Below are 18,617 nucleotides of genomic sequence, written 5' to 3'. Positions count from 1 at the left end.
TCAGCTCAGCAAGTTTAAGGAAGAGCTTCTAGTTTGTTCCTTGACCTTCCTGCTCAGGTTGTTAGGGGGAAAACAACAGCAACGAAATAGTGAAATTCACTCAGAACATTCATGGTGTGACCACTACAGAAATTGCCCATAAATCAGGTGGACATTGGGTGCCATTGAGTCCATTTCCAGCTCATAGTGCTCCCACGTGACAGAATAAAACTGCCCTATTGATGCTTCTTCAGTAGAATCTTTACCGGAGACACCTGGTGGCCATTGCGCTAAGAACTCAGCTGCTAACTGAAAGGTTGGCAGTCAACCCCAGCCCTCTGAGGGAGAAATGTGTGCGGTCGGTTTTCACAAAGGCACACTGCCTTGGAGACAGCATCGGGCAGTTCTGTTTTAATTAGTAGGGTTGCTGTGAGCCACCGTCAACAGCATCCGGTTTGATTTAATTTGGTTTTAATATTTACAAAGTAGATCATGAGGCCCTTCTCCCATAAAGCTGATGGGTGGGTTCAAACCTACATTTTTGTTAGCAGTGGAGCACTTAACCGTTATGCTGACAAACCAACCAACAATATTTCTTTAATTTGAAGTGTTGTTGTTAGGTGTGAGTAGTTGGTTCCTACTGATAACAACCTGGATACTGATACAATGGAATAAAACAGTGCCCAGTCTTTTGCCATCCTCACGTTGTTATGTTTGTGCCCATGTGAGCCATCTCACCGAGAGTCTTCCTCTGTTTTGTTGGCCCTTTTCTGGTGGCTGCCCCCTTTGAAAATGTACCCAAAGGAAACGAGAGAAAGCCTTGCCATCCTTGCTTTTAAGGACTAGTCTTTCTGCACTTCTTCTAAAAGAGATTGGTTGGTTCTTCTGGCCATCTTTGGGAGTGTATGTATTCTTTGCCAACACCATAAAGGACATTTGAAGATCTCTCTTGAAGCACACTGCTGTCTATGATAAAATAATACCCATACACGGCAGTAACGTGCATGTTGGCCTTGGACTTCTCTGTTGCCACGAGGCAGGGGCAAGACCCGTCTCCACAGTCCATCATCCTTTGTCAATTCTGACACCAGTTATTCTTACAGCACTCTGCTTCTCTGCTGCGTTCAACAGTTCGTTAGCCACACAGAACTGATAAAGAAACTCGCACTTAAGGGGGTTTATTTGGAGGAAATTCATATGTTACCACAAGCATAAATGGTAAATAGTAATGGCACAGTCATTCATCCATAGCGACACTTCTCAGCGAGCAACCAAGTCTCTCTCTGATCCTGTCTCTCCGCCCCACAATCCCTTGTTTCTTTACTGTCATGGATCAGGAAGGCAGGCCAGATGAAGAGAAGGTATCCCTTGGTTCGCTGCCTTGGAGCATTTGTGTCACAGACTGCATCTGATCTCAGCGGCCTCTACCACCTCAGAGATCTTTAAAGTGATCTAAACTGTCCTGGGATTTCTCTCTATGTCCCCAAACCAACCCAAACTGCTGTTGAGTCGATCACAATTCGAAAGGACATGTTAGAACTGGCCCAATGAGTTTCTGAGACCGTGACTTTTTTTAAAAAACAGTTTTTATTGGCACTTAATCCATATATCAAACAATTTAACAGTTCAATCTTATCAAGAAGAGTTCTGCAATCATTACCACAATCAATTTTAGAATAATTTTCCCTGCACCGCCCCCCATTAAATCACTTTTAAAATGAGTTGTGTAATCACCATCAGTTCTAGTGCTTCCTCCCACATGCACTGTTTGCTTCCCCTGCCCCTCATACTCTCCATCTCCCTCTCCATATAAACCTTCGCATCGGCGCTTATCTCTGCATCGACTCCTTCCGTGCTTCACAATCTGGAACACCCAACAGAAGCAATGAAAAGCAGAAACATTAAGTTGTAAGGATAAAAGAATAATACAGAGATAAAAATACAAATAGTAAGAAAGAAGAGGTCACGGTTCACCAATTGTGTGTTAGCAAATGAAGTTCTGATACTTTACCCTTTGTTATATATGAATTTTGTTACGTCATCCGTAGATCACACAAACTCTGGTGTGTTTCTTCCATGTAGCTTTAGTGGATTCCTAGCTTAGATGGCTGCTTATTTGAGATGGTAATGCCATGGGAGTACAAAGCCTCTTTTTCTCCTCAGATAGGCTGTGGTTTCAAACTGCTGACCTGTGGGCAGTCCAGTTCATAACCACTACGCCACCAGGGCTCCTACAGAATCAGACCTTGTCTTCGTTATTGTGTGTAAGGTATCTGTGTTCCAGATAGCTTATACGCTAAGGAATGGCTTTGATGGGACAGATCATACCCCAAAGGAAAACAAAGGATGTCTGAAGTCATGCTGGCTCTTGTTATTAGGTGCCACCGAGTCCGTTTCCATTCACAGCAACTCATCGCACAACAAAATGAAACACTGCCCACTCTCATGGTTCCTGTGCTTGAGCCCATTGTTGCAGACACTGTGTCAGTCCGTGTTCTTGAGCGCCTTCTCTCTCACCACCCCTCTACTTTACCAAGCACAATGTCCTTCTCCAGGGACGGCTCTCTCCTGACGTGGCCAAAGCATGTGAGACAGTCTTGCCATCCTTGTCTCTAAGGAGCACTTTGGCCATACTTCTTTCAAGACAGATGTTTGTCTACTTAGCAGTCCATGATACTTTTCAGTGTTTCTTGCCAGCACTACAATTTAAACACATCTATTATTCTTTGGTCTTCCTTCTTTGTCCAACTTGCACATGCTTAGGAAGGGATTGAAAGTACCATGGCCTGGGCCAGGTGCACCTTCATCTTCAAGTAACATTCTTGCTTTTCAGTGCTCCTAAGAGGTCTGTGCATCAGTTGTACCCAGTATAGTGCATCTTTTGAACTCTTGACTATTGCTTCATTGAACATTGATTGTGGATCCAAGCAAGCCAAAATCCTCGACAACTTCAACTTTTCCTCCATTTATCATCATCTTGTTACCTATTGGTCCAATTGTGAGGATTCTGGTTTTTACATGGGTTATAATCCACACTGAAGGCTACAATCCTTGGTCTTCATCAACAAGTGCTTCAAGTCTTCTTTACTTTCAGCAAGCAAGGTTCTTTACTTTCAGCAAGCATATCATTGCAGGTTGTTAATAAACCTTCCTCCAATTCTGAGGCAATGCCCTTGATGTCTAGTTTCTCTGATTATTTGCTCACACTCTAGTAGTCTAAAGGAGCCCCCTAGGAAACAGGGTGGGACTTGATTCACACTTGTTACTGAAGTCCAGTGTTAATCCCACACAATGCTTCATTAGTGTAGTAGAAAATGCTTGCTAAAATTGGATTATAGCAATGGGCATATAATCCAGAATTGTAACACATCACAATAACTAGAAAGACCATATTAATTCACTACATGTCATATTACCTACAGGGAAGACCAATTAATATGACTTCAATTCAAATTTATGCACCAACCACTAAGCCAGTGTTGAAGAAATTGAACAATTCCACCAACTTGTTAACTCTGAAATTGATCAACTCAAGACCTATTGATAATTACCGGTGATTGAGATGTATAATTTGGAAATAAAGAAAGAGTTGTTAAGTGGAAAACATGGTCTTGGTGATTGAAACAACTCTGGAGATGGCATGATAGAGTTTTGCAAAATCAAGAACTTTTCAACCCAAAAACCCTTTTCCAACAACATAAAAGTTGACAGTGACATGTGGACCTCGTCGTTTGAATACACAGATTTCATCTGTAGAATGTGCCAGCTGAGAAGCTCATTATCATCTGCCTGAATAAGGCTGGCCAACTAGAACGTACCAGCAGTTGCTCAATTGGAAGTTCTAGTTGCGGTGGAAGAAATTTAAAATAAGTCCATGGAAGCCAAAATAAGACCTTGAGTTTATCCCAGCTGAAATCAGAGAACATCTCAAGAGCAGATTTGACACATTGAACACTAGAGATCAGTGGTGCTGTTGGATGACTCCCTGAGCATTCCTGCTCAGTGAGGGCTTGTGCCTGGAGCACAAGAACCAGGTCATGATCCCTTCAATTCGTCAAAGAGAAGCTTATTAGGTGACACCGGTGAGGAAACTGACCCACTTATGCTCAGAATACATAGAGATTGTTCACTTTTATCCCACACAATCTTGTTGATTAGTGTAGTATCGAATGCTTGATAAAAGGAGTGCACATTTTAGGGGAGTCATGGACTTTTTCAGGTATTTTCCTTTATTTAAGTCACAGGATAATCACAAGATGGAAATGTCCACTACAACAATCTGATAAAACAAGAAAGGGTAACGTTTGTGATGCATCAGTACTTTGCTATGATATCTGCAGAAACTTTGGGGCAAAGTTGTCCAGGCCAAATCGTCCAGATGATCCTACACCATATATCTGTGAGCAATGCCGACATGTGTAGAAGTTCCACAGAGGCTGAGGTGAGGAAAAAGGCACATGTGGGGTAAGTTAGGCCAGTTACAAAAGGACTAAATCTAGATTGCATCATCACATGTGAAGAAAACAAAAAGGTCATTAAAAAACGAAGAAGAAAAAAAAAAGACCAAGGTTGATGTCAGAATCCAAAAACATACTGCTATCAATCATGTTGACATCCATGCATAAGGAACCCTACAGAACTGCCCTTGAATTTCTAAGACTGCATCACTTTACAGGCGTAGAAAGCCTCATCTTTCTCCTGCAGAATGGCTGGTGGCTGTTTCCAGTTGCTGACCTTGTGGTAAGCAGCCTAACATGTAACCACTATGCCATCAGGGTTCAGAGACTAAAATTTACTGGAAGAAATGATGAGATTTAAAGGGCGGAACAGAAAATTTCTAAGAGCAGGCAGCTTCAGAAGACCCAGAATTACAATGAAATGTGCTAAAAGTTGGAGCTAAATCACGGTAGTAAATGTTAAATTATAATAGTGATCCTTACAGCTAGCTTCCTTTTTTTGGTAATATCTTTAAAATTAGCTTTTTTTGGTTTTACTTATTTTTTAAGTTTGTTTCTTGGAGTTTTCTTGTGAACAATTTGTCTAGAAACATGCTTTTGGACAAGAGCCTGCTTGTAGGGGCGATGAGAGTTTTAGTTTTCAGGTGATCTAGAAAGGCAGGAAACTAGCAGAAGGAATGACGACTCCTGTTTTGGGTTTGGCGTGATTGATAGGAATGACTGAAATCCATGATAGGAATGACTGAAATCCATGATAGGAATGACTGAAATCCATGATAGGAATGACTGAAATCCATGATAGGAATGAATGAAATCCATGATAGGAATGAATGAAATCCATGATAGGAATGACTGAAATCCATGATAGGAATGAATGAAATCCATGATAGGAATGAATGAAATCCATGATAGGAATGACTGAAATCCATGATAGGAATGAATGAAATCCATGATAGGAATGAATGAAATCCATGATAGGAATGAATGAAATCTATGATAGGAATGAATGAAATCCATGATAGGAATGACTGAAATCCATGATAGGAATGAATGAGATCCATGATAGGAATGAATGAAATCCATGATAGGAATGACTGAAATCCATGATAGGAATGAATGAAATCCATGATAGGAATGACTGAAATCCATGATAGGAATGACTGAAATCCATGATAGGAATGAATGAAATCCATGATAGGAATGACTGAAATCCATGATAGGAATGAATGAAATCCATGATAGGAATGAATGAAATCTATGATAGGAATGAATGAAATCCATGATAGGAATGACTGAAATCCATGATAGGAATGAATGAGATCCATGATAGGAATGAATGAAATCCATGATAGGAATGACTGAAATCCATGATAGGAATGAATGAAATCCATGATAGGAATGAATGAAATCCATGATAGGAATGACTGAAATCCATGATAGGAATGAATGAAATCCATGATAGGAATGAATGAAATCCATGATAGGAATGACTGAAATCCATGATAGGAATGAATGAAATCCATGATAGGAATGAATGAAATCCATGATAGGAATGACTGAAATCCATGATAGGAATGACTGAAATCCATGATAGGAATGAATGAAATCCATGATAGGAATGAATGAAATCCATGATAGGAATGACTGAAATCCATGATAGGAATGACTGAAATCCATGATAGGAATGAATGAAATCCATGATAGGAATGAATGAAATCCATGATAGGAATGACTGAAATCCATGATAGGAATGACTGAAATCCATGATAGGAATGACTGAAATCCATGATAGGAATGACTGAAATCCATGATAGGAATGACTGAAATCCATGATAGGAATGAATGAAATCCATGATAGGAATGAATGAAATCCATGATAGGAATGACTGAAATCCATGATAGGAATGAATGAAATCCATGATAGGAATGAATGAAATCCATGATAGGAATGACTGAAATCCATGATAGGAATGAATGAAATCTATGATAGGAATGAATGAAATCCATGATAGGAATGACTGAAATCCATGATAGGAATGACTGAAATCCATGATAGGAATGACTGAAATCCATGATAGGAATGAATGAAATCCATGATAGGAATGACTGAAATCCATGATAGGAATGACTGAAATCCATGATAGGAATGAATGAAATCCATGATAGGAATGACTGAAATCCATGATAGGAATGAATGAAATCCATGATAGGAATGACTGAAATCCATGATAGGAATGAATGAAATCCATGATAGGAATGAATGAAATCCATGATAGGAATGACTGAAATCCATGATAGGAATGAATGAAATCCATGATAGGAATGAATGAAATCCATGATAGGAATGACTGAAATCCATGATAGGAATGACTGAAATCCATGATAGGAATGACTGAAATCCATGATAGGAATGACTGAAATCCATGATAGGAATGAATGAAATCCATGATAGGAATGAATGAAATCCATGATAGGAATGAATGAAATCCATGATAGGAATGACTGAAATCCATGATAGGAATGAATGAAATCCATGATAGGAATGACTGAAATCTTGGATAATTTGCGAGATAGGAAACCACAACGTATGTATAAGAGAAGAGGAAATGTGAAGTGTGAGTCTGTAATTAAAGTTAGTGTACACATGAGAAGAAAATTAGGAAGCTCCTTACTGAAATTAATTTTAGCCTGGAAAAGTTTAGCTGAAAAGGCAAAGCTCTTAATTGTTAAATCTCCTTGGTAAAGGTTGTACAGCTTTACATTTATTCAGGCTTACAAAGTTTCAGATTTTTAAAAAATCTTTAATAAAGTTAGACTTTAGTTCAGAGCTGACTGACTATGGGACAGAGTTGATATCTCCAGTTTTCTTTACAGATAGCATTAGTTATCTTAACTTTTTCTAATGTGTGTATTGCATTGAATGATATTATAAGATTATTTTTAAATGACTTGGAGCATAGAAATCAATCAAGATCCTGTTAGAGAATTCACTCCGAATCTTGGATTGTGATCCAAGTGAGTTTTATGAAAGATAGAAGAAGTTTCAGGTTTGCACAGACACCCTAGGGGCAACTTCACCCCCACACAGCCTGCTGGAGCCATGTAAAAAGACCCTGGTGGGCTCCAGATCTTGCCTTTTCAGCGCCTCCACTGGAGGCGTGGTTGATGATGCTGGTCTACCCCATCAGCCAAATTAAATTTACCTAGCCCAGGTGGGCCAATCCAGGTGTAACGCCCCTTCCTGGTCTGATACTCCAACCTCTGAGCAAGCGCAACGAACACCCCAGCCCCTGTGCTAGCTGCCTAACAATCTCAGCACCTGTTTCAAGAAGCTGCTGCAGGAAATTATGTTAACAGTAATATTGCTTGAGTAGATCCTTAGCATTACTGGTTTAACCAACTTAAAAAAATGTTAATACCAACATTTAGTGTGTGCTGGTTAAAGAGAATGTGTATTAAATCTTAAAAGAGACCAAGACAACAGAAAGACACAGACCCAGCATTCAGGTGGAGAATCTCTAATTCCAACTTTTGTCTTTACACAGCCCCTAATTTTATAGCGTTCCATTTTATTTTTCAGACCACCATCACAAATTTGAAAGTGTCCAAGGATTCCTCCAGATATGTCAAGCTTTAAAGGGGGGCAATTGGGATGAGGGTGGGGGTGGGGCAGTTTGCAAAGGAAACAAAAAGCACGATTGGTCAAAAAGCACAGTGATCAGTACATCACAGTTACAGGGTGGGACTACTTAGACCAAGGCAGTGAGGGCCAGACTGATGGGCATGACATTGCCACGTGACTCCTTGTACTGTCCCGGTATGCCGGAAGAGGGACTGCCTCTCCCTGAGCTAGCAAGCAAGGGTGAAGGCAATCTGCTCTCCAAGGTATTCTGCCTCAAGGCAGGATGATCTCCACCAGGGGTTCTCAACCTTCCTAATGCTGCAACCCTTTAATACAGTTCCTCATGTGGTGACCCCCCAACCATAAAATAATTTTTGTTGCTACCTTCATAACTGTCATTTTGCTACTGTTATGAATCAGGCAACCCTTGTGAAAGGGTCCTTTGACCCGCAAAGGGGTCGTGACCCAAAGGTTGAGAACCGTGATCTACACCCCAGGTTCTTGATGAGAATGCTCTGTGGGGACTGTGCAAATGGATTTTTGGCTGCCACTGCTATCCACAGCTTTTTGAAAACCAGAGTGCTCAGAATTTAATCTTTAATACTGTGTATCATCATAACACTTTATCAGTTTTTATAGTGAATCATCTCCCCCCTTACCTGAGATGAGTGAGTGTGGCTGAACCTGTCATAGTGTGGTTCCAATTATAAGTTGGAAATTGTTCTTAAAACGCCTGCCAAAGTCTTTTAAATTTCGTCTTCAAAATAATTGTGTAAGACAGGTGTGTCACACTCCTTTTCTGTAATATCGAGATGCTAAATAGGCCCACACTCAAAAGTAGCTACAACTTGATGGAGCCAGAGGATTGGAGTTATTGAATCTCTAATTCCAACTTTCTGTGTCTTTTACACAGCCCCTAATTTTATAGCGTTACATTTTATTTTTTTAGTGTTGGTTAGCTACTGTGAGGCTTAAGGATGAAAGAGATACAGATGCTGTTTTAGGGAACAAAAGAGACTCCAACTCTCAAATGTAATTTTAGAAGAATAGACTTATTTAAATCTTAAACAGAAGAGGGTGGGGTAAAGAGGAGCGGATCGCAAAGAGTTCAAGAAGGAAAAGAATTTTAAAATTGAATATTGTAGTAATTGTACAGTACTACTTGATGTGAATGATGTATCTGAATTAGGCCCAATAAAATGGTTTAGAAAAACAAAAGTCTTAAACAGGAAAAAGATATCATCTGAATGTGAGAGACCAGAGCTTTAAAAAAAGACATGAGAGGGCAAAGGAGACATTACAAAATCATCATGGGTGGTGGTTCAACACATTACAGTTATAGATGGGGCTACAGAAGCAAGAACAGTACTATGATTGGGACAGTACATTATGTTAGCCAGAAAAACGAACAAGATTGATCCAGGCCAGGGCCTTATACCACTTCAGTGAGGACATGACTCAGAGAGCCTGACTTAGGACTCTGTGACCCCAGCACTGAGCTCTCCATCAAGGGCACACCCTGGGCTAGGTGGAGTAAAATCCACCTTTTAATAGACTCTGTCTGAGGGCAAGGCTGTTCACACCCTGGTCAATGGACTGAATGAATTCTCCTTACTGCCCTGGAGTGCTGGCTACTCCAAGAGACAGGTAGAAACGGCCTCTCTAGGTTTCAGAGACAGTACTTTTTTTTTAACCTTTTCACTTTATTTTTGAAATTTATTGGGGGTTCATACAGCTCATCACAATCCATACATACATCCATTGTGGCAAGCACATTTGTACATTTGTTGCTATCATCATTCTCAAAGCATCTGCTTTCTACTTGAGTCCTTTATCAGCTTCCCTTCCCTCATGAACCCTTGATAATTAATAAAAAATTATTATTTTGTCATGTCTTACACTGTCCAACATCTCCCTTTACCCTCTTTTCTGTTGTCCGTCCCCCAGGGAGGGGATTGTATGTAGTGTAGCTCCTTGTAGTTCGTTCCCCCTTTCCACCCCACCCTCCTGGTATCGCCACTCTCACCACTGGTCCTGAAGGGATCATCTGCCCTGGATTCCCCGTGTTTCCAGTTCCTATCTGTACCAGTGTACATCCTCTGGTCTAGCCAGATTTGTAAAGTAGAATTGGAATCATGATAGTGGGGTTGGGGCTGGGGGACATTTAAGAACTAGAGGAAAGTTGAATGCTTTACACCACACCCTGATGAGACAGTAACTCTTTATTACAGTCTAAAGCCTCCTGTTTGCCCAATGGCGCTGCTGGCAGTCTGTAAATGCTGACCTTGCAATTAGCTGCCCAACACTAACCACTTTACCACCAGAGAATTCATTGGAGGCTTTATCCACACGGGGATGCTGCAAGTGGATCTGGGGCTTTGACTTGTCACCTATGTTTTGCAAAAGGAGTGTTTAGAATTTAAGCTCTAATACAATGGTTCTAACAACGAAAATACATCTGCATATCAGATATTTACATGACAATTCATAGCAGTAGCAAAATCACAGTTTTGAAGTAACAATGAAAATGTTATGGTTGGGGGGGTCACCACATGAGGAACTGTATGAAAGGGTCGCGGCATCAGCAAGGTTGAGAACCACTGCTCTAGTACAATGCCCAACAAACGTGACCACCTTGCCTAAAACCATCTCTTCTGTTACCAGATGGGGCTGGACTGGTTCTACAGGAACTAGCGATGATAGTGTGTTTATCATAAAACTTCCAACCAGGAGGCCATGTTGCCATTTTTTTCTCTGAGTGCTTGAAGATGGATTTTAATATAATTTCTCAAATGTATTCATTGATAAATCACATTTTTAAAAACATTTTATTAGGGGCTCATACAACTCTTATCACAATCCATGCATATACACACATCAATTATATAAAGCATATCTGTACATTCTTTGCCCTAATCATTTTCTTTCTTTTTTTTTTCCTTTTCTTTTTTTACATTTTATATTAGGGGCTCATACAACTCTTATCTCAATCCACACATATACATACATCAATTGTATAAAGCACATCCGTACATTCTTTGCCCTAATCACTCTCAAAGCATTTGCTCTCCACTTAAGCCGTTTGCATCAGGTCCTTTTTTTTCCCCCTCCCTCCCTCCCTCCTCCTTCCCCCTCCCTCATGAGCCCTTGATAATCCACAGATTGTTATTTTGTCATATCTTGCCCTATCCGGAGTCTCCCTTCCCCCACTTCTCTGCCGTCCCTCTCCTAGGGAGGAGGTCACATGTGGATCCTTGCAATCAGTTCCCCCTTTCCAACCCACTCACCCTACACTCTCCCAGTATCACCCCTCACACCCTTGGTCCTGAAGGTATCATCCACCCTGGATTCCCTGTGCCTTTAGCCCTCATATGTACCAGTGTACAACCTCTGCCTTCTCAAGTCCTGCAGGGTAGAATTCGGATCATGGTAGTTGGGGGGAGGAAGCATCCAGGATCTGGGGGAAAGCTGTGTTCTTCGTCGGTACTACCTCACACCCTGACTGACCCGTCTCCTCTCCTAAACCCCTCTGTGAGGGGATCTCCAGTGGTCGACACTTGGGCCTCGGGTCTCCACTCTGCACTTCCCCCTTCATTCACTATGGTGTGTATATATATATACACACATACATACATATATACATGATAAATCATACATTTTTAACATGAGCCATGTGTTAAAAGTCACTCTACCATTTAGTACCTGGGTAACTCAGCCCCAGTGTGACAGAGGAGACGAGAACTTAAAGCAGTAATGACCAGATCCCATTAAACAAACAACACCCTGTTTTTCAGACAGTGGAAAACACTTAAGTAGACACCTCTAGTGGCTTAACAAATTAAAATAGATGGTTTGGTGATTATTTTTAATTGTGGTTGCCTGTATTTTTCCATATCCAGCCAGTCAGAGGAAAACTTGAAGAGATCAGGCTTCTAGCCTGCCGAGAATGTAGGCACACTGACAGAAAAGCCAGACTCACTCACTGTGTCTAAGTTAAATACACAGTACTGTTATAATAAATGAGGAAACCCATTGTTCTAGGGGAGATAAGGGGCTCCAAATTCAGTCTTAAATAGACAATGAGAAGACAAAGATAAATGATCCCAAGAGGCCATAATGGTGCCCAAGGAGAATTCATAGAAAGTGGCCACTCAGTAGGACATAGGAACAAAGGACACTGGCACAAAATCATGATTAGTGGCAGGTCAGCTCATCAGAGTTGTAGACCCTGGAGCTGAGGGACCATGATTGGGCTAAGTACACCATTGCAGATTAGAAAAATGTTACAAGAATTGGTTTAGGGCCCTCTGACCAAGACAGCCAATTTCCCATTAGGGCTTTACCTAGGCAAGTCCCCTAAGGGCTAGGCTGCTGCACCCTGGACTAGTTGGGGGAGTAGTAGTAATCCATTTCCAATCTCCCGCTGCTGGAGGCCCAAGCTTTTCGCATTGCTCGTCAGTGGTCAGAAAGTACTCACTGGGAGCTGAGTTTGGGTGGAGACTTAAAAAAAAAAAATTTGGGGCTTCCAGTGTAAACTAGCCCTCCCAAACCCAGTTCCATTCTTTTGTGCATAGGGTCACCAGGGGGTCAGAGCCAACTCAGTGGCACCTACCAACAACATGCCAGGCGCTAGTAGTAAAGGTCACTGGCAGGCTCAGTGGGGATTTCTTCCAGGATTCAAGGCCTGGTCCTTCCTCCTGCTTGTGGTGGAGGACGCTGTGCCAAGGGAGGAGAGCCAGTCTTGATCATCTGGGGCTTTCTGTGAAGCGACCAGAGCCTCTGACATTCCTTCTCAGCACTTAGTGCTAGTGAGTGATGCTAGAAATGTTCCGACAGAACTTGCTCAGATTTTAAATTGCTCTTGATGTCAGATTGTGCATCTGTTAGTTAATATGTATTTGAGTAGCCTATCCGGTAGCCAATTTATGTTTCTGGTTTGTTTAAAATGATTTTAAGTAGATAGTCACAGTATATATAAAAAAAGAATCCTTTCTTAAAAAGATTATTTTGTATAGAGGAACTTTTCGAATGAAGATAGAAATAATGCCATTTGACATATTAACTTTGGTGAAGATGGTAATGTCACTTTGGAGACAAGTGACAGTACATACAGCCAGTTGGATGGTTAAACTTTTTCTGATGTTGTACAGAGATTGTATGCATGGAAGTAACTGACAAGCAAGAATTTTCTAACAGTGCTTTTTGAAGTGTTAGTAGTTCAGATGCAATACTGATTCTTTTCTACCAAGGTAGTTGTGATTTGGGGTTTTGTGTAACTTAATTTATGTCATATGCTGAATAGAATAGAAGGTCTTTTCTGAATCTGTAAGGTGTTTTCTAGACCATCTCAAAATTTGAGGGTGACGTTCTGGAAGCATTTTCTGAAAATATGGGCAGATCCTGTAAGTGAATAAAAACAAAATGTGTGTGTGAATGTCGCCACCAAGTGGCAGAGAGAAGCATTGTCATTAGCTATGGAGCAGATGTGCAAATAACAAAGGTGACATTGTTTAATAGTCTTTCCTCTCATAGAAGATGTTAACCTCTGCAAGCTGGTCATTCCTTTATCAAGCTTCCTCTAGAATGTATGTGTTGAAACAGTTGTCTTGAAATTCAGTTTCAATGAGTATTTTAAGCCTAAAGCCAAACAAAATAATTCATATTGACCAGTTCTCCAAATTAAAGAAAAAAGAAAATCAGAGGTGGACTTTATTTTTTTCATATTAATTAAGTACTCCCCCATCCTTACTCCCTTAAGTTTTCTATCTTTTGTGTGTTTTGTTGCCTTTCTACCTGTATGTGTATCTTCTGTTATTTGTGCTAACTGCGTAAACATGTGGACATGAAACTGTGGCTCATGGGCTGTTTCAAGAAAGCTCATCACCACATTATAGAAGGAACCTCACTATGAGGTGGTGCTCGGTAGGCAGTTAGTTTTCTTGCATCAGAATATAAGTGAATATGGTCACGGTGCTGGATTTCCGCGTCTGAAAGCGCATTAGACATGATGAGGAGAGAGCTGTTGTCACGCACAACACCAACTGCTTGGTCTCTCATTTAAATGGTTAATTTCCCTGTTTTATTTTTTTTACACAATATTTACCACTAGAGAACAGAAGGAACGCATTAGTTTACCCATTCACCTTTTTGCCCACTTCTTCAATTAAAATCTAAATTCCATGAGAGAGAGTAAACTTAATTTTATTTAACCCATGGGGTAAATTACACTTTTCTTAATAGCAGCAAGTAAGTGTCTCAGAATCTTAACAAATGAAATGTTAAACAGTTGGTAAAATTTTATTTGACTCTAAGATACCCTTCAGTGAGTGAATGGGTAAACCGGCTGGAATGCCATTCTACGATGAAAACAGAAGGGTTGGCCTGCCTCCCAGAGCCCCCAGAGAACTTGGGATGGACATTGTACAGTGAAAAGCCAGTCTACTAGGCTGCCGCACTTGATGATTCCAGGTGTATGGTATCTGGAAAAAGCAAAACTGTGGAGATAGCGGGGAAGGAAATCCAAGGGTGCTAGGGTTCAGTGGTGGAGGGTCATTTGGGGGCCAGAGGAGTGTTACTGTTAGAGTGGGCAATCACCATTTCGCATTTGCTAGAAGCCCTAGGACTATACAGTGCTCTTGAGCGTTAATGCCAACCGTGGGCTTCAGATAGTAATAACATGGTTCATCAGTTGTAAGAAGTGTACCACAGAATCCCAAGATGTAACTAGGAGAAACAATTAGAGGGTGCAGTGGTATTGGATTCATGCCACAAGAGAAGCATAAATAGCATGAGAGAGTGAAATTAGAAAGAATATTGATAACAGCTGACACATAACCAGCTCCTCAGTGTGCTAAGTACATTGCACAGGCCAATTCATTTAAACGTGGTCTTGGCTTTCTAGGACTGCCACAGCCAAACCACCACACACTGGGCGACTGTGAGGAACAGCTATTTACTGCTTCAGCTCAGGAGGCTATGAGTCTAAATTCAGAATGTAGGCCGGCCAAAGCACACACCTCCGGGGGAGATCCTCCTGGGTCTCTGCCAGCCTCTAAGGCGGTCCAGGTGTTTCCTTTGTGGTAGACAGGTCTTTTGTGATTGTTTTTTGTGTTTGTCTTTGTTTTATGACACCACTCAGGTGGGATGAGGGTGAAGACCCTCCCTACTCTAGTCTGATTATTTGTTCACCTAAATAACACCTATCAATAAAGGTCATATTTAATGGTGCAAGACATTTCTTTCTCAGGTGGAGCGGGGCAGCAGACACAACTGAAGTCAATAACAAATATCAAACAATAGTTCATGAGAATTCTTGTCCATATTTTACAAGTGAGGCAAACAGCAATACAATTTTGCGGTGTGTGTGTGTGTGTGTGTGTGTGTGTGTGTGTGTGTCCGTCCCCGTGTGCAAAACCATCATTAAAATATCCAGCGGACAGGAGCTTTTATCTAAGCTGTTTCTATTTCACTGTATGTTCCTTGGTACAAATTCGTTGCTAGGTGCCAGCAAGTCAGTTCTAACTCATAGCAAACAAACAGAGCTACACACACCAGAACAAAACGCTGCCTGATCCTACGTCACCCTCACGATGAATATGTTGAAGTTCACTGTTGCAGCCACTGTGCCAGCCCATCTTTTGAGGGGTTTCCTCTTTTTCCCTGACCTGTTACCAGATTTGAATGTTCTTCTCCAAGAACTGGTCTCTCCTGATAACATGTCCGAAGTGTATAACAAATCCTGCCATCCTCCTTGTGCATTATTGGCACTGTACTTCTCCCAAGACGGATTTGTTTATTTTGGAGGTTGATAGTGTAGTCAGTATTCAAATGCATCATTCCTCTTTCTTCCATATTCTTTGCCCACTTAAGCCATATTTTTTCACATGCATGTGAGGCAGCTGAAAATACCACGGTGAGGGTCAGGCATGGGGTATCCCTCAAAGGAACTCCTGGGGCTCTGGAATACTTTAAAGAGGTCTTTTGCAGCATATTTACCCTGTATAACAAATAGGTAATTTGTTCTTGACTTGTGCTTCGATGAGCAGTGGTTATGAATCCAAGCAAAATGTAACTGGCAACTTGAGCCTTTTCTCCATTTGTGAAGGTGGTGGTTTCTGTTTCAGCCGATGTGAGTTGGGTTTTCTTACGTTGAGGTCTAATATACACCGAAGACTTTCATCTTCTTCAGTAAGTGGTGCTGCAAGTACTCTTTGCTTTCAGGAAGCAAGGTGTGTCTTCTTCAGAGAGTCTAACTTCTCAGATTATTGATCATGCAAATTGAACAAATGCAGTCTTACCCTTGGGGGGAGACATGGCATAAATATTAAAATATGTAAAAGCCATCATGTATAATTGAGCACAAAATAAATTATACTACATAAAAGGATTGATGATCTGAACCGCGTAAAACAATGGGACTTGGGCTAGGCTTTAATTAGAGGGTTTTCACCTGATGGGATTGAAAAACAACTGTATGTGAATGGATACATTGGAATGAGTAAGATATGTCGATATAAAGTAATTTTTTTAATCATAGAGGTTTGGGTGGCAGCGGTGTTTTTCTTTGAATTGCTCAAGAGCAGATTATAAGGAGGTCATTCTATATGAGAAGGATTTGTTAGGGTGGTTGTTGGCACCTCACTAAGCAACCTTGTGGGTAGTCTATGAGTGGAAATAGTAGTTTATTGTTCTTTCAGCCCAAAATATTTCTCAATCATCTCCAGTGTACCAGGTGTTTGGAATATCAGCTCAATGGTGCTTTTATGTTTTCGTTTACTTAGTTTCATGAGTATTTTGAAAGCTACTTGGGCATTGCTCTAATTTCTAGATTAACTACTGAATCAAGTTAATATACTAGCCAACACAGTAATGCCATTGTTAGCAGACACATCCTTTTGAGTCAGCTCTAATTAACCATTGCAGGTTTTGTGGTAGTGTAGCATGTTTTGCAGCAAGATAGAGTATATAACGCACTGAGTAAGTGAACATTTAAGAAGATGTCCCCTACTCTTAAGTATCTCGTCTAGATGAATGCACAACTCCAGTTGTTCACCTGGACAAGTGTGATGTCCTCTTCTTAGAAGACTTTCCTTTTCGGCTCTGGGTAAAGATATTTGCATCACAAAAGGCTTCACCCACAGCTTTCTTTGGGAGCTAGCTTGTGTGCATATCAATATGGGTAGTGCTCCCTTGAATCTAATTGCATTGCTTTTACATCTTTAGGTTTTTTTGCCCTCCTCCTTGTGTGTACCTTATGGGCAGTGGATGGAAGAAAAAAAAAGAACAAATGGAACGTGATGGTTGTTCGGAACAAGAGTCGCAACCGTGTGCATTTATTGGAATAGGAAATAGTGACCAAGAAATGCAGCAGCTGAACTTGGAAGGAAAGGTAAATCAAGATCATGCTGGTACTCCCTTTTGCAAGCTCAATGGAACCAATATGCAGTTTCCATGTTTGTTTTTATGGTGATTTTTAAATATCTATGAATAAGAGTTAAATATATAAAGCAGAACCAGAAATATACCTCTCAAAGTGCCATTGATGTTTAGAGTCACTCAGCTCAGGCTGTTTATTCCATTGGTGGCTTGCTGTGCGTTTCCTCGGTTTGCTAGACGGGTGAGCAGGCTGAGACTGAGGTTTCTATTTGAAGCCAATAGTACATTTGAGAGAGACAAAGTACTCATTTCTGCCTGGCCTGGCAGAAGAATGATACTCACGTTTTTATGAAATACACAGTTCACCAGTGTTTTTACTCAACTCTGTTAGTCTTTTTTCATAAACCCTCGAGTCTTTTTCAGCTTATAACCCATCTGTAGGACCAAGTGAAGCGCCCCTGTGAGTTTATGAGACAGCATGAGTTTATGGCAACAGACAGTCTCACCTTCCTCTTGAGGAGCAGCTGGTGGTTTTGAGCTTCGTACTTTTCAGGTTGCAAACCAGTGTGTAACACGACACCACCAGGACACCTAGAGGCAAATTCTTAGAAGCATTTACCTGGTCTAAAATGGTCTTATGCTAATGATCCTAACTCTTTCCTCTAGCTTCAGAGTAGAGCAGAAATCTGCTGTAGACAAGAAGAACAGCCAGGGCCAGATTTTCTCACCCATTACGGTTTTCCTTTGATGTAACTAATATTGAAAAAAAATGATTTTTCATTAACTTAGAATTTATTCTTTTTCCCCCTCTGATAGTAAAATTTGAAAACTAGCTATCTCAGATCTAAATGACTACAGGAATGTGTTGAACTTGGCACCAGAGATTGGGGCAGGAGGGTTGGCTCCTGGGGATTAGTTCTCTAAATCCAAATTGAGTCATTTTACAGATACCATGTGAGTAAGATACCCTAATTTGAACCTCCTTGAAATTCAATTGTTAGTATCTTTAAAAAATTCATTTTATTGGGAGCTCTTACAGATATCATACTATTCCATAGTTCAGTCACATCAAGCAGTATCTTGCAATTCCTACCAGTTTCAAAACATTTTCTTTCTTTTTGAACTCTGATACCAGCTCCCTGTTATCGTCACCAACCACTTATCTATTTGTTTATTTTTGTGTG

The 18,617-nt window shown here is 40.7% G+C and overlaps 1 protein-coding gene across 5 annotated transcripts in view; it reads left to right on the top strand.

Moving 5' to 3' along the window:
* Nucleotides 1-18,617, top strand: part of RBPJ (recombination signal binding protein for immunoglobulin kappa J region) — a 112,074-nt gene that overhangs the window by 72,325 nt on the left and 21,132 nt on the right. For all 5 annotated transcript variants that reach the window (XM_075544463.1, XM_075544467.1, XM_075544464.1 and 2 more), the window contains one exon: nucleotides 17,281-17,446. In XM_075544463.1, coding sequence (XP_075400578.1) covers nucleotides 17,281-17,446 — 166 coding nt within the window. The remainder of the gene's footprint in view (nucleotides 1-17,280; nucleotides 17,447-18,617) is intronic.

Source organism: Tenrec ecaudatus, chromosome 3 (genome assembly GCF_050624435.1).
Source record: "Tenrec ecaudatus isolate mTenEca1 chromosome 3, mTenEca1.hap1, whole genome shotgun sequence".
NCBI lineage: Eukaryota > Metazoa > Chordata > Mammalia > Afrosoricida > Tenrecidae > Tenrec > Tenrec ecaudatus.
This window is presented reverse-complemented; position numbering and strand designations above follow the sequence as displayed.